This window comes from Melanotaenia boesemani, chromosome 17, assembly GCF_017639745.1.
Source record: "Melanotaenia boesemani isolate fMelBoe1 chromosome 17, fMelBoe1.pri, whole genome shotgun sequence".
NCBI lineage: Eukaryota > Metazoa > Chordata > Actinopteri > Atheriniformes > Melanotaeniidae > Melanotaenia > Melanotaenia boesemani.
In genome coordinates, this window is record NC_055698.1 from 1159482 (window position 1) to 1186532 (window position 27051).

Genomic DNA, 27051 nt, shown 5'->3' on the forward strand with positions numbered 1-27051 from the left:
ACGGTTTCGGAACATATGAGACACACTGGTTTAGTGCTCCCAGTGGGAAGTACGAACAGAAATGAGTCCGTCCATTCCGGATTAAATGCTCTATTTTCGCTGTCCACTTTTCTTTTTTTGGAGAGCGCCATTTGATCCTTATTTTTCTCACCCTTTCTCCGTCTCACTCCTGTTTCAACTTTCTCCGGCGCTGTCGCCTGTATCTCTCCTTTTCTCCGTCTCACTCCTGTTTCAACTTTCTCCGGTCGCTATCTTTCTTTGTCTTTCTACCGTCTTCTCATGTGTTACTTGCCTCTAACTCTCTCATCTATCTGCACTGTAGAGTCGCAATGTTTACCGCCTGGAATGCACAAACTTGATTGGCTGAGTAGTATCACGTGGGATGGCTTAACTCGCATGCAATTGGTCTGTGCGTTTCCTCATTCGTTAAAACCACTACCGTAAAGACTACAAACGTTACGCCAGTTAAAATAGAAGCGCCCTGTCAGGTTTTAAATCATAACCTTCTGTTTTGGCTGTTGGTCCGGGTCCGTATGGGACGGCGTCGGGGTCCGGACTCGGACCGCGGTCCGCCAGTTGGTGACCTATGATCTAGTCCATCATATCCACAACGCACTTCATGTTGTTGTAGTCAGTGACTGTGTTTGGCTTTTTTTTCCGGGAATCCCCTGTCTCAGCCATGCTGTGCATGCTGCTGAGGATGCAGACGGTCTTCCTCCGTTTGGGCGCATAAACTGTCAGTGTGGCACCAGAGGTTGAAAATGCCTAAAGAGTTAGATGAGATAAAACGTTATTATTGTAGCACGTTTACACACACCGTGATGACACTTGAGCCCTTAATGCAAAAGAAGAAAAGAAAATCCTAGCAGTACATAAAACAAAATATCTGCAACATACTTGAGTGCTGAATTCGTTACAGTCTGAAGTCTGTTTGGCTGATTCTGGAATCTCCTGGCAAATCTTATTGACTGTGCCGAGGATGGTGGTCTTCCAGCAGAGCAGTTGTCACACAAGTGACAATGATGTGAAGAAGTTGTCAGTGGTAACAGTTCTTCCTTTGTCCATGAACAGTTTCATTAGCTTCATCACCACATTTTCAGATAGTCTCTCCACTGTGGGATGACTGGGGTCCTTGCCAAGATATGGGATGACATTGCAAACATACCTGGATTTCAAGTCACATGCCACCCAGAACTTGATGCCAAACTTGTCGGATTTCATTGCAATGTAGTGCAGGAAACAGCAGCGAGTCTTGGTTGGGAAAAGTTGCTTGTCAATGGTGATGTACCTGCCTGGGCTGGAGGATGTGATGCAGTTCGCAACAAAAGACTCCCAAACATCAGAGATCGCAGCAAACCTGTCAGTTCCAACTCGTTCACTGCGTGTGTCCATGTCACCAAAACGTAGGTGCCACATGATGTCTTGGAAGTGGTTTCGGGCTGTAATGCTGATGATGTCCCAGTTTTGTCGACCATGCATCATGCAGTGATGGAAGTTTGATTACCCCCCGCAAGAGGAAGATGGCAATGAACGCCATTAGTTCAGGGAGGGCCATGAACCAACTGTCATACTGCGTCCGGCGTCCATGCTGAACAGTCCATTCCTGAATAGTTCAGAGCATGTCAAGAGTGACAAAACAGAGAAGCTCTGTAAGCGACTCGACACTGTTCTTCTGACCAAAAAAATGTAACTGCCATAATCAGTAAATGAAAATAGGATTTGGGAAATCTTACCAGAAGAAATTTCAGAGTCTGAACTCGGCTGATGGTCTATGTCTTCTCCTTTTCCATCTGAGTCGCAAGGGTTGACTTGGTTCAGGATCATATCCAAAGCCTGTTGAATGCTGTAGTATTTTGGCATCTTCCTTTCTTAGTTGATGGTCTTACAGCATAAAGTTCTTGAAGTTGTTTTCACCAGGATTGTCGGTGTTTCTCAGCAATAAGTCAAAAATGGGTAGATAAAGGTAAACTTTATTTAGGCTACTCAAAAAATATGATAGAGAAAAAGAAGAAAAAAAAACACAGAATTTTGGTCGTGTCATATCACATGTCTTCAAAATGAGGTTTTTAGGCGGCACCAGGAATAGGTGCACACTTGTGATATGTGGACTAACAGTTATGAAAGCAGGCACAAGAAAAATAGCAGCCATTTAAACAGTGGACCTGACAAGAGCTTGTGACAGAGGCAGTCAGTTCAGTTAAGTTTTCATATCATATAGCATATGTAGTGTTCACAGTCACACAAAGTGCTGCGTGTATCATATCACAGCTATTTACAGTTACAATTGCCCTACAGTACATGAAAAAGGCAGTCTATCTGCATGGCTGCATTTACAAATGAAAGGTGGCTAATTGTAGGCCGTTGAATTAAATTCCAAAGCACACAGCCTTTTGGCTTAACTCTGGGCATTGTAGCAGGAGTAAGAAAACTCTGGGTTTTCCAGAAAAGCTTTTTTGTTTGGAAACTGAAGTAAACAACACTATCATCAGGACTTGATATGTTAAATTAAAATTGATAAATTTAAAAACTGATCTACATATACAATACATATATGTCTGACATGATTAATGATAATAATCATGACTAAACTCATGTCAAACCGTTTCTCATCAGTAAAATCTCAGACTATTTTCATGTAAAAATGTGTTAACATTAAAGACGTCCTCTCCTGTTTCCTGTTATCTTCCCTCCAAACTTTTCCAGAACAGGACATGTCAGTAAATATTGTCTCTATTAACATTAAGCACAAAACGTTTTGGATTTCCACTCACATCTGTGGATTCATCCAGCTGGAGTGGAAAGTTTTCCCACAACGAGTTCAACAAGGGCTGTTCCCATTTCATCTGTCCTGCTGTCATCAGACCCAGATTTTAGTTTTTCTGCTGGGTTTGTGTTCATCGTCTCTGCCAGAACATCAGCAGCAGCAGCAGGAGGTCTTCACATCATCAAGGTTTTTTAAGCTACCAGCAAAGACACCACAGAGGAAGACTCCAGGGCTTTAGATGATGTGGTGGAGGATTTTAGCATGGAGTCTGTGAGGAGCTGAATTCAGTAAATTTCCAGGTGTCTTACCAACATGACAGGTGATGTTTGTGGTAAGATGGAGATGTTCTGGTTTCATGCTGCTGTTAGCTACTTTCTGAAACATCACGTCTCGGGTCAGGCTGCAGTTCATGGACGGATTTTACCGGCTCTACTTTCTCCTTCTGTGTCTGGACTCTGTTTTCAGCATCGATGCTTCAATTCAACTTTCTGATCAGTGATGGACAGGTGATGCTATCTGGTATGAGCCAGAACGTCTCAAACATGGAGGTGATCTGGGTTTGTTATGATGAATTAAACTGAATATAAATATAAATAATAAATTAAGGGTTTTGGGGGCTCTAGTGGCCTTGATTTGATAGCAGGTTGACAGGAAAGAGAGTAAGCGAGAGATGACATGCAGCAAAGTGCTCCAGGTTGGGACTTGAACTTGAGCTGGTTGCACTGAACAGCTGTAGTCTCTGCAAATGGACGGCCACCCAACCAGTTGCGCATGCTTCCTCATAAATACTACTCTTATAATTTTTCTGTTTTCTCAAGTACTTCCTGAAGTGTTGTCGTATAAACTGAGAGAGAGTGGTTTAAAAAGAGTAGTTGGTAAACATGAGCAGTTTGTCCATAAACTGTAAAAGTACATAAATAAATCCTTAAAATCTACTTGTTTAGTTTTAATGTTGCATTGTGATCTTTTATATCTGAAACAGAAATTAAAATGGATGGATGTGTTTATAAAGTAAACAGATTGATTGGTGTGTGTTTCAGATCCTGGTGTGTTAGCAGCATTTGGACACACCCCTTGCATGTGTGTGTGTTTAAAGGCTTAAAAAAGCAGAAGTAGAAAGACTGATAGTGTTCAGTCAGTCCACAGAGAGAGTTGCTTCTCCCATCCTCAGTCTCAGTCTGCAGGGTTCTCCAACCTCGGTCCTCCACCCTTGTCCTCAGTCCTCCAGCCTCGATCCTTCAGCCTGAGTTTCGAAGCTTCTCAGCAGCATCAGCTGGCCATGGCACTCTCACATAAAGAATTCAACAATGCAGGGAAGATGACTGGCCTGCAGATTTGGAGGATTGAGAATCTGGAACTGGTCCCTGTGCCTCAGAACCTGCATGGAAACTTTTACACTGGAGATGCTTATGTGGTTCTCTACACTCTGAAACAAAGAGAAAACTACTTTTACCACCTGCACTACTGGCTGGGTAAGTAAGCGAAGCTAGAGAAAACCTGCAGAATGAGGAGTGATGAGGCAGTCGTGATGGAAACTATGACTGCTGTAATGTGATTAAGATGCATATCAAGTCTGATTCCAGGGAAACATTTCAGTGTTTCCTGATTCTGAGGAATCACTGAGTTTCATCAGGAATTCTTCAGAGAAAAGAAAATCAGTTTCTAAGAAGTTGTTGTTTATTTATTTGCTGTCATGTTGGAATCAGATTAAAAACAATAAAATGTTATTTTACTAATCTGTGAAATACAGATGCCAAAACATAGGACATTTTTTATTCATCACTGCATCATTTATCCAACAAAACACTGCCTGACACATTTTAAAGTTAAAACACTCACACACTTTTATAGTTGATAGGTTTTATTTTCACTGTGATACTGATCAATAACAAAACTACATGATGTGAGACTTCACACCAAATTACTTCAATAAATACATGTTTTAGTTTTATTTATTTATTTTTGGCAGGTACATTCATTATATTCATTATTTTAGAAAAAAGGAAATGCATCTGTAAGATGAAGGTGGTTAAAATAAAATATATAAAAAAATCAATAATAATAATAATAATAATAATAAAATCTCCATACCAACCAGTGCTTCCTTTTACAGATGTGCATTTGCCTCTAAAACCTGAATTTATTTATGGTTGAAAATTAATTGTAGCATTTATACTGGGGCACCTTCCCCCGTAAATGGGGTCTGGCGACGCCCTCGGAAGTCAGCAAATTAAGAGTGCTAGGGGATCAGTCTTCTTAGCGATGATGATGGGGATGAAGACTGGGGTACAGATACAGATGAGAGAGACAGTGAAAGTTCAGATGACGATAAAGAAAAGAGCAAATACCTGGCCACAGTCTTCCTGACAGAAGTCTAGTCCTGACAGACCCAGTGACAAGAAGGACGCAAACAAAAAGAAGCTGAAAAAGAAGGAGCAGGCTGGAAATGAGCTTGAGGGCGAGGGAAAAGAGGAGGGAGGCAGCTAGAAGAAAGTCAGAAGTGGAATCCCTATGGTCAAGGAGAGGCCTAAGATGTTTGCTAAAGGAACAGAGATCAACATGGCGGTGTTGGTGGGAAGCTGAAAGAGATTTTGCAAGGAAGAGGCTACAAAAAGCCCCAACAGGGAGCAAAACCGGCTCTGGTTCGCTGGGTGAACACCCACCCCAGCTGTGTGAACCTGGTCTGTGCCACAACACTGGCCACATGTTGTTTTTTTTAATTCATTCATAATTAATAATTAAGTATTCTCTTTCGCGTTTATATGAAAATAGTAATATGTGTATACACACACACACACACACACACACACACACACATATATATATATATATTCATTCATTCATTCTTAGTACCGCTTGGTCCATTACGGGTCGCAGGTAAGCTGGAGCCTATCCCAGCATTAACAGGTGAGAGGCAGGTACACCCTGACAGGTCACCAGTCCATATATATATATATATTTATGTGTGTGTGTGTGTGTGTGTGTGTGTGTGTTGTACTGACAGATGTTTACCAGAGATAACCCAACATGTAAATCATTAACCAGTTTCCATCTCACATGTTCTGTTTCTGTCACACTGACAGCAACGCCTTCACACCAATGTGAAGCTGCAAGTTTCTTCACCCATCAAACACTGTTGAGCGTACTGCAGAGACATTCTCAGAAAGAAGAAGTCAGAGTTGATGATGATGCATTTTAAGTTTTATTTTTTTATTCTTTTTATTGTGTCCGTTTTTTAAAGGTTCAAAATGAAAAAGCAGAAACAAAATATCAGATGTTGAAACAGGCATTTGACCCTTTTGTTGAAAGTATTAACTCATTTTAATCTGTAAAAAGCTGAAACAACGGTAACAAAAGACTGTTGGTGCAAATAAAGAAAATTAAAGAAGAAATAAAGAAATTATGTTAACTGGCAACAGGTCAGACATGGCTGTGTATAAAAGGAGTATTTCCGAGAGGAGGTCTCTTAGATGGACAGAGGTTCACCAATCTGAGACAAACTTGGTCTAAAAATTGTTGATACTGTTGTTGATTGATATATATATATATATATATATATATATAACGATTTTTATAAAAAAATAGAAAGCAGTTTGAATTCCCAGCATGGGAACGTTTGTCAGGGAACGGTTTCCGGTGCATCAGTTAAACTGAGACACACGTCAGAGCTCTGCTGTTGTCAGCTTAGCTTCTGTGGCGTTAGATTTTGCGAGTTTTCAGACCCATTGGGACTCTATTTTAAAGACGCTACTAGCAACAAGTCTAGAGACTTTTTCTGGTGTTATTGGAGACTTTTCGAAAGTGATGTGAAAACACATTTACTTTTTCTCAATGAGCAGCGCTTCTGCAGGCCCCTCCCCCATCCACAGGCCCCTCCCCCATCCACAGGCCCCTCCCTCGTCCTTTAGCCCTCACAGCTGCAGTCTGAGCAGGAGACGGCCATCTCTGCTCCAGGACCAGCCTGAACTCTGCTGCTGGCTGATTCCACTCTGGCTTGCCGTCAGATATTAATGGCTATTAATGAAGCATGTGGAGGAAACCCCGAATCGGAAAACAGCTGGAGATGTTAAAGTACTTAAAATGACACTTTAGGTCTGTTCATTTTCGCCAGGTATGTTTTTTATTTCTTTTTCTACTGTTTGGAATTGAAATGCAATTAAATGCATTTTCCAGACATTACTAAAGCTTGAGTTTACAATATTAATCTCTGTGTCTTTTATTTGGTTAAGTTGTGTACTGCAGTCCATTTAAATAAAAAAATGTAATGCAAATAAAATGTGATAAATTACACAGCCTGTAATTAATTAGATACATTTTTAATTGAGTCGTCCACCCCCCCCCCCCACACATATATATATATATATATATATATATATATATGTATATATATATATTTTTTAAAAATTTTTTCCATAGATGTGGGAATTACATTTTTACAGATCCTATAATCTATCAGAAAAGGAATCTGTTGGAGTCCATCCTTGAAAGGAAGTTGTTGGACTCAAGATGCATTCCAAAGCAAACAATAAACAACATTTAGCTAAATGGTGTTCCCCTTAAGAGATTTAAGTTTCAAAACTCCTGTGTTTTACAGATTAGATTCAACATAAAAACACCATTCCACAATTCCCCAACAAACCAGCATCCTGGATTCCATTCCCCAGCAGATATGGGAATAACAGATCCCCACACGGAGAGGCTCCCCCATTTCATAAAGCCCTCCAGACCAAAACTAAAAATGATTCTTGATCTGGAATCCTGACCCAGGTCCGGTCTTTTTCTGACCCACATGCTTTGCTTCAGGTTAAAGTGGTTCAGCATCAGTTTACTGACTGTGGCTCGGCCCGAGCTTGGAGGAGTGTATATACTGTATTTGATATAAAATATGAAATATTTGAGGTACAATTAAATGTCTTAATGGATAAAGGTGTGAAGCTACCTAGCAGGCGGCCGTGAAGCTACCTAGCAGGCAGGTGTGAAGCTACCTAGCAGGCGGCCGTGAAGCTACCTAGCAGGCAGACGTGAAGCTACCTAGCAGGCAGACGTGAAGCTACCTAGCAGGCAGGCGTGAAGCTACCTAGCAGGCAGGCGTGAAGCTACCTAGCAGGCAGACGTGAAGCTACCTAGCAGGCAGGCGTGAAGCTACCTAGCAGGCAGACGTGAAGCTACCTAGCAGGCAGGCGTGAAGCTACCTAGCAGGCAGGCGTGAAGCTACCTAGCAGGCAGGCGTGAAGCTACCTAGCAGGCAGGTGTGAAGCTACCTAGCAGGCGGCCGTGAAGCTACCTAGCAGGCAGGCGTGAAGCTACCTAGCAGGCAGACGTGAAGCTACCTAGCAGGCAGGCGTGAAGCTACCTGCTAGCAGCAGGTGTTGAGATGGATGGAGGCTGCTCCACAATCACGGTCTGGATAAAAGATTTACCTTGTGAGGATTTTCAGGGAGGCCTATCCAAATATAAAAATGATGAGAGTTTATCTTGTTGGACCTTTGATCGGCTGCTGGATGACTTGTCCAGGTTCAGGTGTATCCGTGTTTTTATAACGGTCCAGGTTCACTGGTGAACCAGTTTCTTCTTCCATTTAGAATCTACCCGGTCATATCGGCATACATTAACACCATATGTTGTCTTTAAAGGAGAGGAGTGCAGCCAGGATGAGAGCACAGCCGCCGCCATCTTTACTGTGCAGCTGGACGACCACCTGGGTGGAAAACCGGTCCAGTACAGAGAACTGCAGGGCTCCGAGTCCACAGACTTCACCAGATACTTCAAGGATGGACTCACTTACAAAGTAGGGCTCACATTTATCACTGACCTTTCATTTCTGTCATTCTGAAGCCCTACAGGACCAAGACCAGGACCAGGACCAGGAACAGTTTCAATATGACTCACTTCAATTTTTCTAGAAATTGTTTTGAAGTAGTTGTAGTGTAAAAATGATGGGAATGGTAAATGATCAGCATCTCTCTGGTCCTGTTGACCACCACTGACTCTTGTTGATCACTGACCACACATTCAGCCATCACACACACACACACACACACACACACACACACACACACACACACACACACACACACACACACACACACACCACCGACCTCCTGACAGATACTAAGCTTTAGATTCTCCTTTTAACAGATTATTTTTTAGTTTAACCTGAACAAAGTTACCAAAACATACCTGATCAGGACTGAAGTTGAGGTTAACTGAGGACAGTTTCCTGCAGGACGAGGAGGATTTCTGGTTTTTTTTATTTAAATTTTTATTGTCTGTGGAAATGTTTTTCCAACATGAAGTCATTTTACTGTTTCTCACATATTTCACCAACCAAGTCCCTGATAGGGAGATGATTGATTATGATTTGGCCACGCCCACATCCATCAAACAATATCATACAACAGATTTAGGCCCAGATTAAGTTCACTAAGTTTGATCAAATTTAATTCACATAATCATGTCCGTGAGAAGACAGATTACCTGAACAGGTAAGTGAGTTTCCCTTCATGTGAAGCCACCTCCTTGCTCGCCACGTTTCTTTCTTTTTTCTTTTGTCTTGTTTGATCAACTCGTTGAATTTCTAACTAAATCTTGTAGCTCTTTTCCACAAAGCTGCTCATCAAATTTGAGTTTGATGAAGTTCAAATCCCAAGCTAGATCAAGCTAAAATCATAAAGTTGAACTTGTTTGTTCATGAGAACTTTTTGAAGAAAACGTTGAGGTGGATCTAAATGTAAAACCCAAAGTGGATGTACAGAGTGAGGGATGTGGACTGGATCCACCAGGCAGCTGCCCTGGATCCTGTCAGGTTTTTGTTTTTGGACCGTTTGACTTTAACATTCAGGTCTCTGGAGTTGTACAGGCGGTTTCAGGAAGTTTGAAATGTGACAGTTTTAAAGTTGCTGATCTGAAGAAGCTGAAGTAAGATCCTCATCCTGGCTGCAGTTTTTACTGATGGTACAGAAAACTGAGTCCAGGGACTGAGGAGGACTGACCAGATCTTTTCTCTGCCTTCAGACTGGTGGTGTGGCCTCGGGTTTTCATCATGTGGTCATCAACGACCTGTCGGCCCAGAGGCTGCTCCACATCAAGGGTCGGCGTGTTGTCAGAGGCACCCAGGTCCCTCTGAGCTGGTCCAGCTTCAACAGTGGAGACTGCTTCATCGTCGACCTCGGAGACGTAAGGCCAGAACACATGTGACTCAGAACATGTGATCGCAGACGTCTGAAGTGAAGCTCTGCGTTTGTCTGTTTGTAGAAGATCTACATGTGGTGCGGGTCCAAGTGTAACAAATTTGAACAACTGAAAGCAACACAAATGGCCAAAGGTATCCGTGACAATGAGAGGAATGGCCGTGCCGAGCTGGTGGTGGTAGAAGAAGGACGAGAGCCAACCAGGCTGATTGAAGTAAGTCGGATTCTGTCTGGATGTGAAACAGGTTTATGTTTATTAATCATCCTCAGACTTAATCACATCTGGAACTAACACAGTTATAATCTGACTGAACTGGAAATCGTTTATTGAATGCATTATGCATCATGAAAAGATGATGCGAGCAGTGTATGAAGCCAGAATGCGGCTCCTCCAGCATCGCCAGGTTTCCTGTTAGATCTGCCTGAAATGTTCATCAGCTGAACTCAGTGAAACTAAAAGTTCAGACTCAAAAATGATGTAATTAAACAGCTTTTACTTCAGTTCCTTTTACCTCAGCATTTCTTTCTCTTTTCATTTTCGTTCCTTGTTCCTGGTAAACTGGTTAGTCTGGATGTGCCAGATGGTTTAATAAGTTTTAGTTTTCTTTCCCAATGACAGGTCCTTGGAGAGAAGCCAGAGCTGTCAGAAGGAGACGATGATGATGACACCCAGGCCGACATCCTCAACAGGAAAAGTGCGAGGCTATACATGGTACAGTGAACACACACACCTGCACACAGATCAGAATCAAGATAGACTTTATTCTCCCCTGATGGCCAAATTGTTTCACAGCATTCACACAAACAAAGTTAAAACATCACACATATACCTGATCATGAAGCAGAGGGACAAGTTATCTGCAAACGTAATCATCCAACCCAACTTTATTTACAAAGCAGTTTAAACAACCACACAGTGCTGAAGAGAAAATGAAAATTACAAATTACAGACATAAGATCAGACACGTGACAAGAAATACAAACAAAATAAAAAAGATCGAACACTCTTAAAACAATCATACATTATCTGAGTTTAATAGATTATATTTAATGGATATAACTTATTTAATCTTGTTCTTAATATTACTCTTAAAGAAATGACCAACTCTGATGTGCAAAAAGTTGAATAAATTAATTTAAACAAGTTAAATTGCTGACCCAGAATGACTCAACATGATGAGTGATTTTGTTTTTGATGCCAGTTCGCCAGATATATAACATGCTAACATCAATATTCGCTGCAACAAAAACAAAAAGCAAAAAGTGGTCAACAGCAGTCACGTTTAACTGCACAATGTCTGCCCAAAAAAGCAACAGTTTTTTAATTTAAACGTATTTTAGTGGACAGCTGAATCAAATAACAGACTCAGAGATTAATATTGTAAACTCAAGCTCTAGTGATGTCTGGAAAAATGCATTTAATTGCAAGAAATAGAAAATGTCTGTCTGTCTGTCTGGATAATGCTAGACGAGGTGTCCATTATCATCACGCAAAGGTGTGAACCGTCCGACTCAAAGTGCTTATACCAAAGTCACGTATGAAAGAAAAAAATTAATATAATAATAATAATAAATTATTATTACTTTAATGTTGTTTTTACAGTTAAAATCGTAAGTTTTTCTCAAGAAGCGACTGCGTGGACTATTTTGTTGTGACGTGTTGCCACGGTAACCAGCTCTGACACAGAACCTGCAGCTCGGTCGGTCAGCTCTTGTATTAGACCTGATCAGTGGAGAGAAGGGAGATGATTGATTAACGTTATGTTACGTAACACACATATTTCAGAGGGCGGGTGCAGCTCTTACAGCTGGTGTGTGTCCAGAGGATGATGCAACATTTTGGTTCAGTCAAAGTTCACAGATCGTTTCCTACATCGTTTTTATTATAGAAATAGTATCCACCATTCACTCTGATCATTAAAGGTGTATCAAGCACGTAAGTCTATCCTAAATCATTTTTATATTATCCCCAATTCACTCTGTAAGTAAGGTAATCACGACAATAAGACCGGAGACGACCTTTTTAAAATTAAATGTATCATTGCTGTTGATCATGACATTTCATAAAGATACTGGCTACCGTTTAGTCAGCACAATAATTTACAGCAATAAGTCTATTTGACTGGAACTTCTTTTATAGGTGTCCATTATCACTTTTTAATGGACACCCTCCAGCTAATCAGAATCAATTATTCACCCAGACCATGGTATAAATTGCCTATAATTAACACATTAATCGCAGTTTGCATTCCTTTTTTTTTTTTTTAACTTGTCCTGTCCAGCATCATAGCAGCAAAATGATAACCTGGTATCGTGCTGAACACATTTGCTCTGCCAAGGGGAGGCCTATGGGTAAGGCTCCTCTTGATAATGTGATTAATTTATTTATTTATTTACTTTGAATCACGGAATCTATGTAATCTTGTTGGACCTGACCGGAGGGGACAGAAAAAGATGGAAAATAGCAAAAAGAGCAAATGGGAAAGAAGAAAGGAGACAAAAAGATCACAGACAGAAGGAAACGACCCTTCAATCCACACCATCACCAGACAACAAACTGTTACACCTGTACATGAACACACCAGAAAATTTCCTACAACTTTTACAAAAGCAGAAACACACACACAGAAAAAAACTAGTCATTACGAGTTTTTAAATAATAACCAAATCAAAAAGACATAACAGCGACCAGATACTAACTCACAGGAAAAATACAAAAAAAAAAAAAAAAAAAATGTAATAATTATCGCTTAGTATTAAAACCCACTGACTGACTCAGTGACTGTGTCAGCATGCAGAGCATGAGGAAGAGGAGTGATCAGTGATGAAGAGTGGTGAGTGAGATCATGAAAATGCGATCTGGCCTCCACGGAGGCCAGAGGAAGGCCAGGGCCGGGCCCTCAGCAGCAGACCAGGAGCACCAACCCAAGCCACCCCACCACAAAGACGACTCCAGCCCCACCCGGAGAGCCCCAGCAAGAGCCCCCCACGGTCTTGGGGTACAGGTCCCAGTGGACCAAGATCAGCAGCCGCCGGCCCCGCCAGGGACCGGCCACCCAGGGCAGCCCAAGCGAAGGGCCCAGGGCCCCAGGAGCCCAGAGACGGCCGCCCCACCCCCCAAAGGCAGAGGGCCCGCAACATGCCTAGGAGGACCAGGCCCCCCCAGACAGCCACCCGGCGTAGGCCATCACACACCCCGATGTTCCAGCCACACACCCCGGGAACCGCAGTTTGCATTTCAAACAATGCGTTTGTCAGTGCTCGGTTTCTGGTGTGTGTGTGTGTGTGTGTGTGTGTGTGTGTGTGTGTGTGTGTGTGTATGTGTGTGTAGAAATAAAATAGCTATTATAAAATATAATCATTCATTGTGTAATGTTAGGGTTACATTTTCTACATATTTGTAAAATTTCACATTTTCACTGATCAGCCTCATTACAGGCCTGAGCATAAAAATCTGTTCAGAAAATTAAAACTTTCATTCTAAAACTAGTGACAAGATATTCTTATGAAAAAATTGTGTCACATGGACTAACAGACAAACTGACGGCCAGATTTAGAGAAATCACTGTAAGAGTGCCGGAGCTACATGGTTCTTCATCAGAGTCCCGATGCAGTTATTAGATGATATTTGTGTTTAATTACCAACTTTAACCTTCAGGTCACAGGCTGTGATATTTTAGAGGTATGTAATGACAACATGTTCATAGTACAGCCCTGCCTCCTTCCTTCACCAGGTATCTGATGCATCAGGAACGATGGCCGTGACTGTTGTGAAGGAGGAAAACCCGTTCCTACAGAGCGAGCTTCTGTCCGATGAGTGCTTCATCCTCGATCATGGCAAAAACAAGATAATATTTGTTTGGAAAGGTGACTGAACATGAACATCTGATGGTGCAGTGTGTGTGGATGTTTTCTGTTAACATTTGTCTCACTTATCTCCTGCAGGCCAAAACGCTAATTCCAGGGAAAGAAAGGAAGCAATGAAAACAGCCGAGGGCTTCATCAAGCAGATGGGCTACCCAGCAAACACACAGGTTTGGCAGCAGAGGAAGATCATGAATTCAAAATGTCTCTTCTTCATGGAGGAATTTGGTTTTGTTGCTGATAGTTTTTTTACGGATGGGCCTGCAGATACAGGTGCTGCCACAGGGAGGAGAAACCCCCATGTTCAAGCAGTTCTTCCTGGACTGGAAAGACAAAGACCAGAGCCTGGGTTTTGGGAAGGTTTGTGTGACTGGGAGGATTGCCAAGATTGAGCAAGTGGACTTCGATGCCTCCAAACTCCACGAGTCCTGTCACATGGCAGCTCAGTACAACATGGCGGATGATGGGAGCGGAGACACTCAGGTGAATGAAGCAGGAAGTGTTTCATGTAGAAACATGCTAATGTTCTCCTGTTCACACACCGGAGCCTTCAGTTTATTAACAAGCCCAAAAAACTGCTATAAAAACATTACAGATTAATATTTCATAATATGTATTAGGGAGTTGTTTTTCAATCAGTCTTTAAACAAAAATTTACAACAAGGTTGAAGTTCCTGCATTGATGGTGTTTTTTTGCAGTGTTAGATTTAAAATGTACTGTTAGAGGAGCCCCTCTTCGCCGCTTAAAAACCATAAAAACACTACACAATCACCTTTTCACAGCCTCTTGTTTTGGTAGGGCAAATTTTTATTAAATGAATTTGATAAAAAATCTGTGGAAATAACCCTGCCTGAGCCATCTGTAACGCTTGGTTTGGGTATGTAATGATAAAATGTTTGTTTTCCTGTTGCTGTTTCAGGTTTTACTATTTTAGTATTGTTACAACATAATTAACTGTTATCTGAACAATCTGTTAAAAAAAATAAAAACATTGATTCTTCTTCTTTTTTTTTACCATCTGATTCCAGCATTCAAGATGTTTTTCTGACCGTATTTCTTCCTGGAAGAAGATGGTTAAACCCACAAGCCTTCCAGTGTGCGTTGACGAGTTCTGAACCCAGTTTTAGTTTTAGCCTTAGATATTTACTTTGCTTGGTGACAATAATTGGACCCTTGATGAACATCTTTTCCTTGACAGCAGAATGTTTCTTCCCACATGGTAGTTTAAGAGATGAGAAGCTGCATCAGTTGAATAACTTGTTGCAGTGAAACATTCATGCAGGAATTATCCCGTAGGAGGCTAACCCTAACCCTTACCTGTTTGCTTAGTTAAATCCAGGTGTTGACTTTTATGTATTTATTTACTTTTGGACAGGCAGTGTTTATGGAACATAAACTACTGGGTTACAGTTCAGGTGTCATAACGTACCTCATACAACCCGTCTTTAATAATGAAAAATACCGAAATGAACGAGAATTTACAGACCTCTAAACGAAAGTGCTAACAGAAGTTTCATATTTCTGTTTTCGGTTTCAACTTGAGTCCAGTCATTAACAGGAATAATCAACATTTATGGAGTCACATGATGCACTGGATGGTGTCATAGAAACTTGGTCTTGTTGTGCAGGATAGTCAGGTCTGTCCTGAATTTTGCTGTAACCTGCTGTTTCCCTGCAACAGCTCCATGTTTTTTCTTTTCTTTTAATTCGTAGCCTCCCAACCTGTAACACGAAGCTGTTTTTCCTGTTATAGATCTGGAGGGTGGAGAGCAGTGGCAGAGTCCCTGTGGACCAGAAGAGTTATGGTCAGTTCTACGGTGGAGACTGTTACATCATCCTGTACACCTACGGGTCGAGACAGATCATCTACACCTGGTATGATGGTGTTAACATGTTGCACCAGCTGCTTTTCACAGCTTTGGTTCATTTTAATTTTGTTCTGGTATTTGAATTTGAAACGGATGTGAAAGTGGTTGAGATAAAAAGTCTGTGATACATGTTGATCTGTCTTTCTCTACAAGTTTCACCAATCATAAAATAACTTTATTAAACAAGATGGATGTTAAACAGCAGAATATCATCACCAACTACTCTGAATAAAATGACATTTTAAAAGGTGTACGATCACAGAGATTCTGGTTCCTTCTGATCCTGTTCTCACTGGATCCTGCAGGCAGGGATCCAGCTGCACCATGGATGAACTGACAGCTTCAGCATTCCTGACGGTAGAACTGGACCGGTCGCTGGGTGGGAGTGCTGTACAGGTACATTATGAACCATCTACCAGATCAAAGCGAGGTTCCGTGTTTGGTAAGGGGTCTAACATTTAAATGACTTCAGCTGTATGAGAACTTCAGCATAATTATAGCAGCTCCTGTTTAGTCAAAGTTAGCGCTACGCATCAACAAAAGTGTTGGTCATAACTTCCCTAATAGAATTTAAATGAAGCAAAAGAGGTTTTATTAATTTATAAATTGTATTGTTTTAGTATAAAATAAGCAAATAATCTTTAAAAAAAAAAAGTCTTTTCTTTGAATGAACATCTCTCCACACAGAAGACTTAGACTTAACGTTATTAAGCCCTTGTGGTGCTTCCAGCAGCACATGAGAAGAAGAAGAAAAAAAGCAGGTAAATAAGGACACAGGCAAAAAAGAGCAACACAGATAAATAAGAATATGTGTTAAAAAATTATTACACTGCAGAGGAAATTGAGGTTATTGCACCACCTCTGTGTGTGCATGTGTTGCACAAGTAGATGAAAGTGGCTACTTCCTTTTTTTAAATGTTCTCTATGTTCAGTGTCCTCCTCTCTGTCCTCTCTGTCCTCCTCCCCCAAGTGAGGAGTTGTAGAGTGTGATGGCCTGATAGACAAGAGTTCTTAAGCCTGTTGGTCCTACGTTTGGGACGGAGCAGTCTTTCACTGAACAGGCTCCTCTGGTTACTGATGGCGGTGTGCAGAGGGTAGCAGGCATTGTCCACAATATCCAGCAGTTTGTCCAGAATCCTCAACTCTGCCACGGTCACCAGAGAGTCCAGCTTCATGCCGACCACAGAGCCAGCCCACCCGATCAGTTTATCCAGTCTGGATGTGTTTTTCTCGGATAAGCTGCCCCCCAGCACACCACAGAAGCTGATGTAATCTGTTATTCCTGCCATCATCTGCTGGTAGGACTGATCCTGTCCTGCTCTTTATTACAGCTGAAGAAGCTTCTGACTGGACACAAATGCTGTTTCCTCACCATGTTGTGTAGGAGATGTGGCCCGTCATGTTCATCAGCTTGTGCTGCGAACTTCTCGATCAGTTTGTTCAGATTCTATAAGTTTCTTGTTCTGGTTCTGCTGAGATTTTCATATGTATTTCCAGGAGCTTCTCACATAACAGGGCAGCTGAATTGTATTAAAATCAAAGAACATGACTGGTCCAGATGAGAGTGGGCTCTCTGAAGCCAGTAGATCATAGCATCTTCAACCCCAAAAACATAAGAAATCAAACTGTAATGGGTTTACTTGCTTATTGAGGTGAGTAAATGCAGGACTTTCATGCTGTGAAATGTTAGGAAAACTGGCCTGTAGTCATTTAGGACAGATGGTTGGTATTTGTGCAGAGAGGTGTCTTCTGATTCTCTGAGTCCAGTCCTCGAGAGACGCACTTCTGCAGGTTTTAGAGTTTCCCTCCTCTAACACACCTGATTCAAATGAAATGGCTCCAACAGCTTATCCACTTCTGCTCAGTGACTCATTATTTTGATTCAGGTGTGTTGGAGCAGGGAAACATCTAAAACTTGCAGGACTGCTGCTGCTCTCAAAGATCAGCTGTGTACCCCTGCTCTAGGTGGTATTATGTTCTGTAGATGATGGTTCACAGCTTTTTGGAAATTGCTGCATGTTTTATGCAGATTGTCTTCTGTCTGTCCTGCGGAGAGACTCTGCCGCTCTAAGCTGCTCTTTTTACACCCAAATCTTGTTACTGACCCGTTAATAACTAACCTGATTAGCAGCAACATGCTTCTCCAGATGTTTCTCTTTAAAACTGCTTATTTTCCAGTCTTTTGCTGTGTCCCAGCTTTATGAGATGTGTTGCTACTATTAGATTCAAAATGAGCTAATATTTTTATGAAATGGTAAAAAAAGGAGCTAACATGGAGTCCTGTTTCAGCTTTTCCCTTGTGCTTTCAGGTTAGAGTGAGTCAAGGAAAAGAGCCCCTACATCTGCTCAGCCTCTTCAAATCTAAACCCCTCATTATTTTTAAAAGTGGGACATCTAATCTTGGAGGCCAAGCCCCAACACCTCCAACTCAACTCTTTCAGGTTCGACGGAACCTGGGGACTATCACCAGGATCGCTGAGGTGAGACGTTCACAGAGTTTCACAGACCTGTGTTTGCTCCCGATTAACTCAGGGAATTGAACAGTGATGACTGGTTTTCATGTAAAGACGTCGATCATGCGTATGTTTCAGGTCGATGCCAACGCAGCCAGTCTAAACTCTAACGATGCCTTCCTCCTGAAGATGGCTGATGAGCAGGGCTTTCTATGGGTGGGCAAAGGCGCAAGTGAGGAAGAGGAAAAAGGCGCGGAGTACATCAGTAAAGTGCTAAACTGTGCTGCCAACCGCATAGTGGAAGGCCAAGAGCCAGGTCATTGTCTATGTTCAATACAAACACTGCCAAACAGAATTATACAGCTCCGTAAAGACTGCACGTTATTTAGTACTTTCTTCTCATTTCTGGCTCAGGGCAGAATTTCCATCAAGCAGTTTAAAGTTATGTTAGTCACTACACTGGTGAACCTCATCAGCTTGTAAACTTACTTTTCAGGTTGCAGCTATTTTATTTTCTTGAGATAAATGGTTGAAATGTGTGTGTGTTTCGTGTTGCAGCTAATTTCTGGACTGCGTTAGGAGGAAAGACGGAGTACCAGACATCAGGAAGGCTGGAAAGTCAAACTTTAACACACCCCCCTCGATTGTTTGGATGCTCCAACAAAACTGGCAGGTTTATTGTAAGCATTTGCCTGATCTTTTTACTAAATCATGTTGTTTTGTCTGTTTGGCTTGGGTCATTTGGAAAGTGCCAGTTTAGAACAAAATCATCTCAGAGCATTTCAGACATAATCAGTTCAGGCTGTTCACTGTTATCCAGTTAAAACAAATCTACAAGGTCCCGTTTATACAATGTTCATATTAACTCATTTATGACAGTAAGATTTGACCACTGATCATTTCAGCTTCATGAAATATCAAAGTTGTGTAGCTCAGCAGACCAATGCATCACATGAAGTCCTCAATGTTTCTCTGCTGAATTCAGTTGTTATTGTGTGCAGATTGAAGAGGTTCCAGGCGAGTTCACCCAGGATGACCTGGCTGAAGACGACGTTATGCTCCTGGATGTGTGGGATCAGGTAAACTCAGCTGTAGGACTAATCTACCTTTGCTTAGCTGAACGGCCGCTCATGTGTGGTCCTCTGTGTCAGGTGTTTGTCTGGATGGGAAAGGATGCCAACGAGGTGGAGAAGACCGAATCTATAAAATCTGGTGAGTTAGATTTTAAACGGTGTGTTTGAGTCGGGAAACATCACATTTCAGAGTACTTTAATACTAAAAAACATTTCTTTCATCCCCTTTAAAGCAAATCACGCACTCTCAACATTCACACACATCAGAAGATGAGATTTTTAAAAACATATTTAGCTTTTCTGAGGTGGGATTGTATGAAGCCAGATAATCAGCACTAAGTAAAGGTTAAAAACGAGGCTCTCACATCACATTTCCCTTCTGACACGTTTACCGTTCTGTGTGTGTCTGCAGCCAAACAGTACATAGAGACCGACCCCGGTGGGCGGGACCAGCGGACCCCTCTGGTGGTGGTGAAACAAGGTCATGAGCCCCCCACCTTCACCGGCTGGTTCCTGGCCTGGGACCCCTCCCACTGGGACTCCATCAGCAGGGGGATCCAGTCTCTGACTGTTTAAACCACACATTTTCAAATAACACACACATTTTCAAATAACACACACATTTTCAAATAACACGCACATTTTCAAATAACACACACATTTTCAAATAACACACACATTTTCAAATAACACGCACATTTTCAAATAACACACACATTTTCAAATAACACGCACATTTTCAAATAACACACTCATTTTCAAATAACACACACATTTTCAAAAAACACGCACATTTTCAAATAACACACTCATTTTCAAATAACACACACATTTTCAAATAACACACATTTTCAAAAAACACGCACATTTTCAAAAAACACGCACATTTTCAAATAACACGCACATTTTCAAATAACACACACATTTTCAAATAACACGCACATTTTCAAATAACACACACATTTTCAAATAACACGCACATTTTCAAATAACACACTCATTTTCAAATAACACACACATTTTCAAAAAACACGCACATTTTCAAATAACACACTCATTTTCAAATAACACACACATTTTCAAAAAACACGCACATTTTCAAATAACACACTCATTTTCAAATAACACACACATTTTCAAATAACACGCACATTTTCAAATAACACACACATTTTCAAATAACACGCACATTTTCAAATAACACGCACATTTTCAAATAACACGCACATTTTCAAATAACACACATTTTCAAATAACACGCACATTTTCAAATAACACACACATTTTCAAATAACACGCACATTTTCAAATAACACGCTCATTTTCAAATAACACACACATTTTCAAATAACACTCATTTTCAAATAACACACACATTTTCAAATAACACACACATTTTCAAAAAACACGCACATTTTCAAAAAACACGCACATTTTCAAATAACACGCACATTTTCAAATAACACACACATTTTCAAATAACACGCACATTTTCAAATAACACACACATTTTCAAATAACACGCACATTTTCAAATAACACACTCATTTTCAAATAACACACACATTTTCAAATAACACACACATTTTCAAATAACACGCACATTTTCAAATAACACACTCATTTTCAAATAACACACACATTTTCAAAAAACACGCACATTTTCAAATAACACACACATTTTCAAATAACACACTCATTTTCAAATAACACACACATTTTCAAAAAACACGCACATTTTCAAATAACACACACATTTTCAAATAACACGCACATTTTCAGATAACACGCACATTTTCAAATAACACACTCATTTTAAAAAAACACGCACATTTTCAAATAACACACACATTTTTAAATAACACACACATTTTCAAATAACACGCACATTTTCAAATAACACGCACATTTTCAAATAACACACACATTTTCAAATAACACACACATTTTCAAATAACACACACATTTTCAAAAAACACGCACATTTTCAAATAACACGCACATTTTCAAATAACACGCACATTTTCAAAAAACACGCACATTTTCAAATAACACACACATTTTCAAATAACACACTCATTTTCAAATAACACACACATTTTCAAAAAACACGCACATTTTCAAATAACACACTCATTTTCAAATAACACGCACATTTTCAAATAACACGCACATTTTCAAATAACACACTCATTTTAAAAAAACACGCACATTTTTAAATAACACACACATTTTTAAATAACACACACATTTTCAAATAACACGCACATTTTCAAATAACACGCACATTTTCAAATAACACACACATTTTCAAATAACACACACATTTTCAAATAACACACACATTTTCAAAAAACACGCACATTTTCAAATAACACGCACATTTTCAAATAACACGCACATTTTCAAATAACACACACATTTTCAAATAACACACACATTTTCAAATAACACACACATTTTAAAAAAACACGCACATTTTCAAATAACACACACATTTTCAAATAACACGCTCATTTTCAAAAAACACGCACATTTTCAAAAAACACGCACATTTTCAAATAACACACACATTTTCAAATAACACACTCATTTTCAAAAAACACGCACATTTTCAAAAAACACACACATTTTCAAATAACACACACATTTTCAAATAACACACACATTTTCAAAAAACACACACATTTTCAAATAACACACACATTTTCAAATAACACACACATTTTCAAATAACACGCACATTTTCAAATAACACACACATTTTCAAATAACACACACATTTTCAAATAACACGCACATTTTCAAATAACACACACATTTTCAAATAACACACACATTTTCAAAAAACACGCACATTTTCAAATAACACACACATTTTCTAATAACACACACATTTTCAAATAACACACACATTTTCAAAAAACACACACATTTTCAAATAACACACACATTTTCAAAAAACACGCACATTTTCAAATAACACACACATTTTCAAATAACACACATTTTCAAAAAACACGCACATTTTCAAATAACACACACATTTTCAAAAAACACGCACATTTTCAAAAAACACGCACATTTTCAAAAAACACGCACATTTTCTAATAACACACACATTTTCAAATAACACGCACATTTTCTACACACATGCAAACTACACTTTTAAACTACACACATACAATTTATACACATAAACTGCACACATACACAAACAACACACATACAAATTTCACAGACACACAAACTAAAAACAAACTACACACACACAAAGTAGAGTCACAAACTTCTTAAAAACTACACACAAAAACACACGAACTAGATACATACAAACTACACACATAAACCACACACACTGCATGTACTCTCATTACAGTTTTTATAATCAACAAAACTTCGTTCTTAACATTTTGACCCGTCAGTAATTTATACCAGAACCAGAACAGAAGCAGTTTGGAGCTTGAAACGGTTTTTTTTTCTGACAGTTTTGCTCCAAACTGGTTCTATTCTGGATTACTGGATCCAGAATGGAAGAATTTCAGGTTTACAGGTGAGATGTAGAAAGAAATGGCATGAGATCTGTGTTTCAGTAGGTACACAGAAACAGAGAAGAGTGTGTTTGTAAATGATGGCAGAGTATGTTAAAAGAGGACGTGGAGCTCAGAAATGACCCAACTAGTTTTAAATATCCACCCTGAAAATGAAAATACGTTTCCAAGCTTTGATTTTTTTTTTACTTATTCTCCATCTTGTTTTTCGTGTGTCTTTCTGTTCTGTTATTTTTACGTTTTTTAAAACATTTAACCAGGTTTAACAGCTGCAACATGAATAAAGACATTATTCCTGCCATGTCTCTGATTTTTGTTTCATGCATTGCTAAAGGGACGGTGTCCTCCTCCTCTGAGGGTCGTTCTGCAGGTCGGGCTCTGTGGGCGTGGTTTGGTGGTATCACCTTGCAATGAACAGCTGACCCTGTAATTTCATATTTAACGTGAAACTTTGTCGTGGCAGGCCGGGGTTGTGCACGAGGAAGTGTTGTGTCTTTAAATGTGATGTAAACATTTTCGCACTTTCTCAGCACCTCAGCTGTTGAATAAGGAGACCAGTTCTTCTTCACAGTTTAAAAATCCTGGAGGAAATCCTGGTGTTACGTTAACTTACCAGACACATTTTCAGCCTGTTGTTCGTGTGCTGTTGTGTAGTTGAATAACTTGCCTTTCCAATTTGCACTTGGTCTTGGATTTTGTTAAGTTAATTTCTAAATAAATGCGACTTATAGTCCAGTGCGACTTATATTTTTCCCTCCTCGTGGTCCATTTACTCCACAGCGACTTATAGTCCAGGTGGTCATCATTTAAAATATTGACATTCGGCAGACAGATTTTGTCTCTGTCTCTGTACTTACTGTTGTACAAGTACAACTACTACACTCACACTTCAATGATAAAAGGAAAAAGCTGTTTTTATCCAGATCATCGGTTTTACATTTACCCAAGGGAAGGTCAGTTAACAGTAAATATTTGTAGCATTGGCTCGTTCTGTTGACGTAAAAACGGGCAAATTTCAGCCATAGACTCGAATGGTAATCATGATTAATTAATTTGAAAGCTGTGATTGATCTGATTAAATTTTTAATCATTTGACAGGCTTAATATATATGTAGATCTATATTAGTGCTGGGAAATGATTCAAATTTGAAATCGTGATTAATCGCATAAAATGTTGTGATTAATCGCCAATGATCACATCGTTATGCCCAAAATGTCTCTTTCCTTTGAAAGAAGAAAATCCAGGAAATTTTGGTTCACAAACACTAAATCAGGGGTCTGAATTTCCGCAACATGATGACAGTAAAAATACCAGTAATATTTTTTATTATGTCATTAACTGGAAACTATGGGCTTTTTTTTCTTTTTTCACAAATATCTACATCACATAGAGGAAAGTCTGTCTACTGCAGAGGTTTTATGTTTCGCTTTATTTTAAAAATGGTAATAAAATGTTGCTGGGATAGGCTCCAGCTCACCCGCGACCCGTAATGGAATAAGCGGTCAAGATAATGAATGAATGAATGACTAATAAAAATGTGGTTCTTCAAAAATGACAGCAAATCTCCTCTAGTCCACATTTATCAAAAATGATAAGTTGTCTTTTTTCTAAAGGTCTGGTAACATCTGCGTCTCTAAAGTAGTTTTATTTAGCTGGCTGAGGGAAAAATGTCTCTTTGGATTGGAAAGGCTGCAGAAACCTGCACTAAACACATAAACAGGTTTAGCAGCAGTTTTCTCTTTAAACAGCAACAGTTAAAATATTTCTTCATATATAAAACCACATATTTATGAGAAAGAAGGATGAAATGTTCAGGATTTACTAACTAAAAGGTAAAAAGTCAGCAGGATGGATTTAAAGCTGTGAAGCTGCTTCCTTCTAAACACAGAAGGAACAATATGTGATGAATATCAGCATCAGGTGAACAGACAGAAAGCAGGATGAGAATCTCACAGCTTCTAGATGGTGAGGAGAGAGAAATATTCACAATATGTACAATAACTTCCATCCATGCACCTTCACTGCTTCATTATCCACATTTCTGGATATAAATTCTCTAAACTTTCATTCTTAGCTTGACTGTTTAGCTTCACCTGCAGTCTCCACTACCGGGAGTTAAGGGTTAACATCTGGTTTCCGGGTGTAGCGTCAGGTCTGTAGATGTAACTATAAACATGTGTGGTATCCACAGAAAGTCCAGAATCTCAGCTACCAGCTCAGTAAAACCATTTCTATCACCAACAAACACAGTTAAGACAACAGTTAAAAACCAGGTACAAAAACACAAATCATGGCTCCCCGTGTCCACCCGACTGGTGGATAAAAGTTTTGAGGCAAGACAGCAAAGGTGGGACCATATATGACCATATATGACCATATGACTTGCTATTGTAACCTTGGTTACAAAACCCTGTTAATATAAAAGCCTGTTAATAAAACAGTCGTTAAAGAAATGCATTGTAAGCCATAAATAGATAAAAGAAAAGAAACAAAAAAAAAAATAACTAAAACGGTGAGCAATGCTTTATTTCATGATGTAATCTTTAAAATGAGTTTAAAACCCTGAAGAAAGTGGTTAAAATGTGTGAATTCATGTTATTACTTCTTTTTCTTATTATTTAAAATAGCTAAAAAAAAAAAAAGGGGTGTTGAGACTCTTATTTTGAAGGGCCGAATGGCAGCGTGACTCATGTGCGTCACTGCCAACCAGATTTGTTTAGTTTTACTTCCTGTTTTTTTTTCTGAACGAGGAAGATGGGCAGACGGTTGTTACAGAGCTGCAAAAAGAAAAAACCACGGAGAAGAACAGAAAAAATCATCTACTTAAAGTTGTTTCCGCACTCTGAGAGGAGTCAGTTGTTTTTTTTCATCCTGTCCGTGACTTGGTGACGTTTCACACTGTGTTTGTGGCCGGACGGGACTCGGCTATTAAGGTTGGCCTGGAAATTCTGAGCGAGCACCGGAGTGGGATTCCATGTTCGAGATACAAGATGGCGAGCCACCCAAAGACTCCGTGAACCGTGCATCATACAGAAGCCAAGCGCCTCTCCTGGACATTGCGTGGTTTTCATCAGGAACTGGTAGGATTTATCCAAATCTTTATGCAGAGCCGCAGTGGATTCACAGACATTGGATTAACCGTTCGGGATATTCAAAGGATTGACAGTTAATGGGACAAAGACTATTACTTGTGATAAACAAGGTTATTCAGTCTTTTACTGAATCATTTTGAGTTTTGTAAATTTTATTTACTGTTGTTTTGTTAATCATATCTGTTAATGCTGTAATGGTGTTATCTGAGTTGTGATTATAAGCAGTTCTTTTGTTGGGTACCACAAAAGAAAAATATTGAGAATGGTTGAAATTTAAAGAAAGAGTTTAACTAGAACTTGAAACTAAAACTAAAACTTTATCCAGAATAAAGCTGAGTAACTTAGAGAAAAGACAGAACGTGCACTTAGTGCAAACAAGAAAAAACCTAGGTTGGAAAGAAATTATCCTTTAAACCAGAGAAAAAATAGGTTTAAATTAAACAGGATTGACAAACTAAATCACTTGGAAAGAAAGGGAAAAGTTCGCTTGAAAGAGAAGTGGATTGAAATTGTGTGTCAGCTGTATGTCAGAGTGTTGTTATACATTTTCTGTGTTCAATTAATATAATAAGCCGGCAGTTCAAACTTATTTCCTGGTCTGTGGTTATTAACGCACTACATACTTATTATTGCTCCAGTAGTCGAACCTTACACTGAGCCCAGTAAGCCGTAGACGATCTATAGGTGTTACAAAAAGTGGCGAGCCAGCCAGGAGCAGTAATTGAACCCCCAACGTTTATTTTCAACCCAGACCTGATAAATAGGCCAAGCCAAGAAAAAATGGACGTAGTTGACAGAGAAAATGTTAAGATTCCGAACTCAGTTATCATCAGTGGGATTACTGACACAGCTGCTGAGGAAGATTTAACTGACTTCCTGAACAGGTATGGGCGAACTGCGAGAACCATTAAAATAGATGACCCCCAGTCTCCCTACCACAAAAATGCCATTGTGGAATATGAGAGTGGAGCTGCTTTGGCAGCACTTGAACCCTTATTGCCCTATACACTCGAGAGTTCGAATGATGTCACTTATGAAATCAGAGCCCTGTCAACTGAGTATGCCTCTGCGGCTACTAACAGCGCCACCCACAGTTTTTTCAGTGAACTGCGGAAAATCGCCAGATTAAGTGGCAAATCTTTTGAAGCTGTTCTGCATGAGCACCTTTCTGAATGTGCCCAGTCAGTCGCAAGC

General features: G+C 39.8%; 1 protein-coding gene across 1 annotated transcript; it reads left to right on the plus strand.

The window, feature by feature from the left end:
* Positions 1-3913: 3913 nt before the first annotated feature.
* scin (scinderin) lies at positions 3914-19903 on the plus strand. The gene is made up of 16 exons (XM_041967418.1): positions 3914-4236; positions 8398-8552; positions 9779-9940; positions 10019-10168; positions 10574-10666; positions 13689-13821; positions 13900-13988; positions 14086-14301; positions 15573-15694; positions 15993-16083; positions 17997-18167; positions 18279-18456; positions 18699-18820; positions 19142-19219; positions 19292-19352; positions 19626-19903. Exons 1-16 carry the CDS (start codon positions 4044-4046, stop codon positions 19787-19789), a joined length of 2178 nt encoding a protein of 725 aa, XP_041823352.1. The 5' UTR covers positions 3914-4043; the 3' UTR covers positions 19790-19903.
* Positions 19904-27051: the final 7148 nt, after the last annotated feature.

Excerpts from the sequence above, each read along its gene's own strand:
- scin (XM_041967418.1), top strand. The coding sequence starts at position 4,044 with ATGGCACTCTCACATAAAGAATTCAACAATGCAGGGAAGATGACTGGC. Across the intron at positions 18,168-18,278 it reads CTATCACCAGGATCGCTGAG|GTCGATGCCAACGCAGCCAG; the intron begins GTGAGACGTTCA and ends CGTATGTTTCAG. Across the intron at positions 18,457-18,698 it reads AGTGGAAGGCCAAGAGCCAG|CTAATTTCTGGACTGCGTTA; the intron begins GTCATTGTCTAT and ends TTCGTGTTGCAG.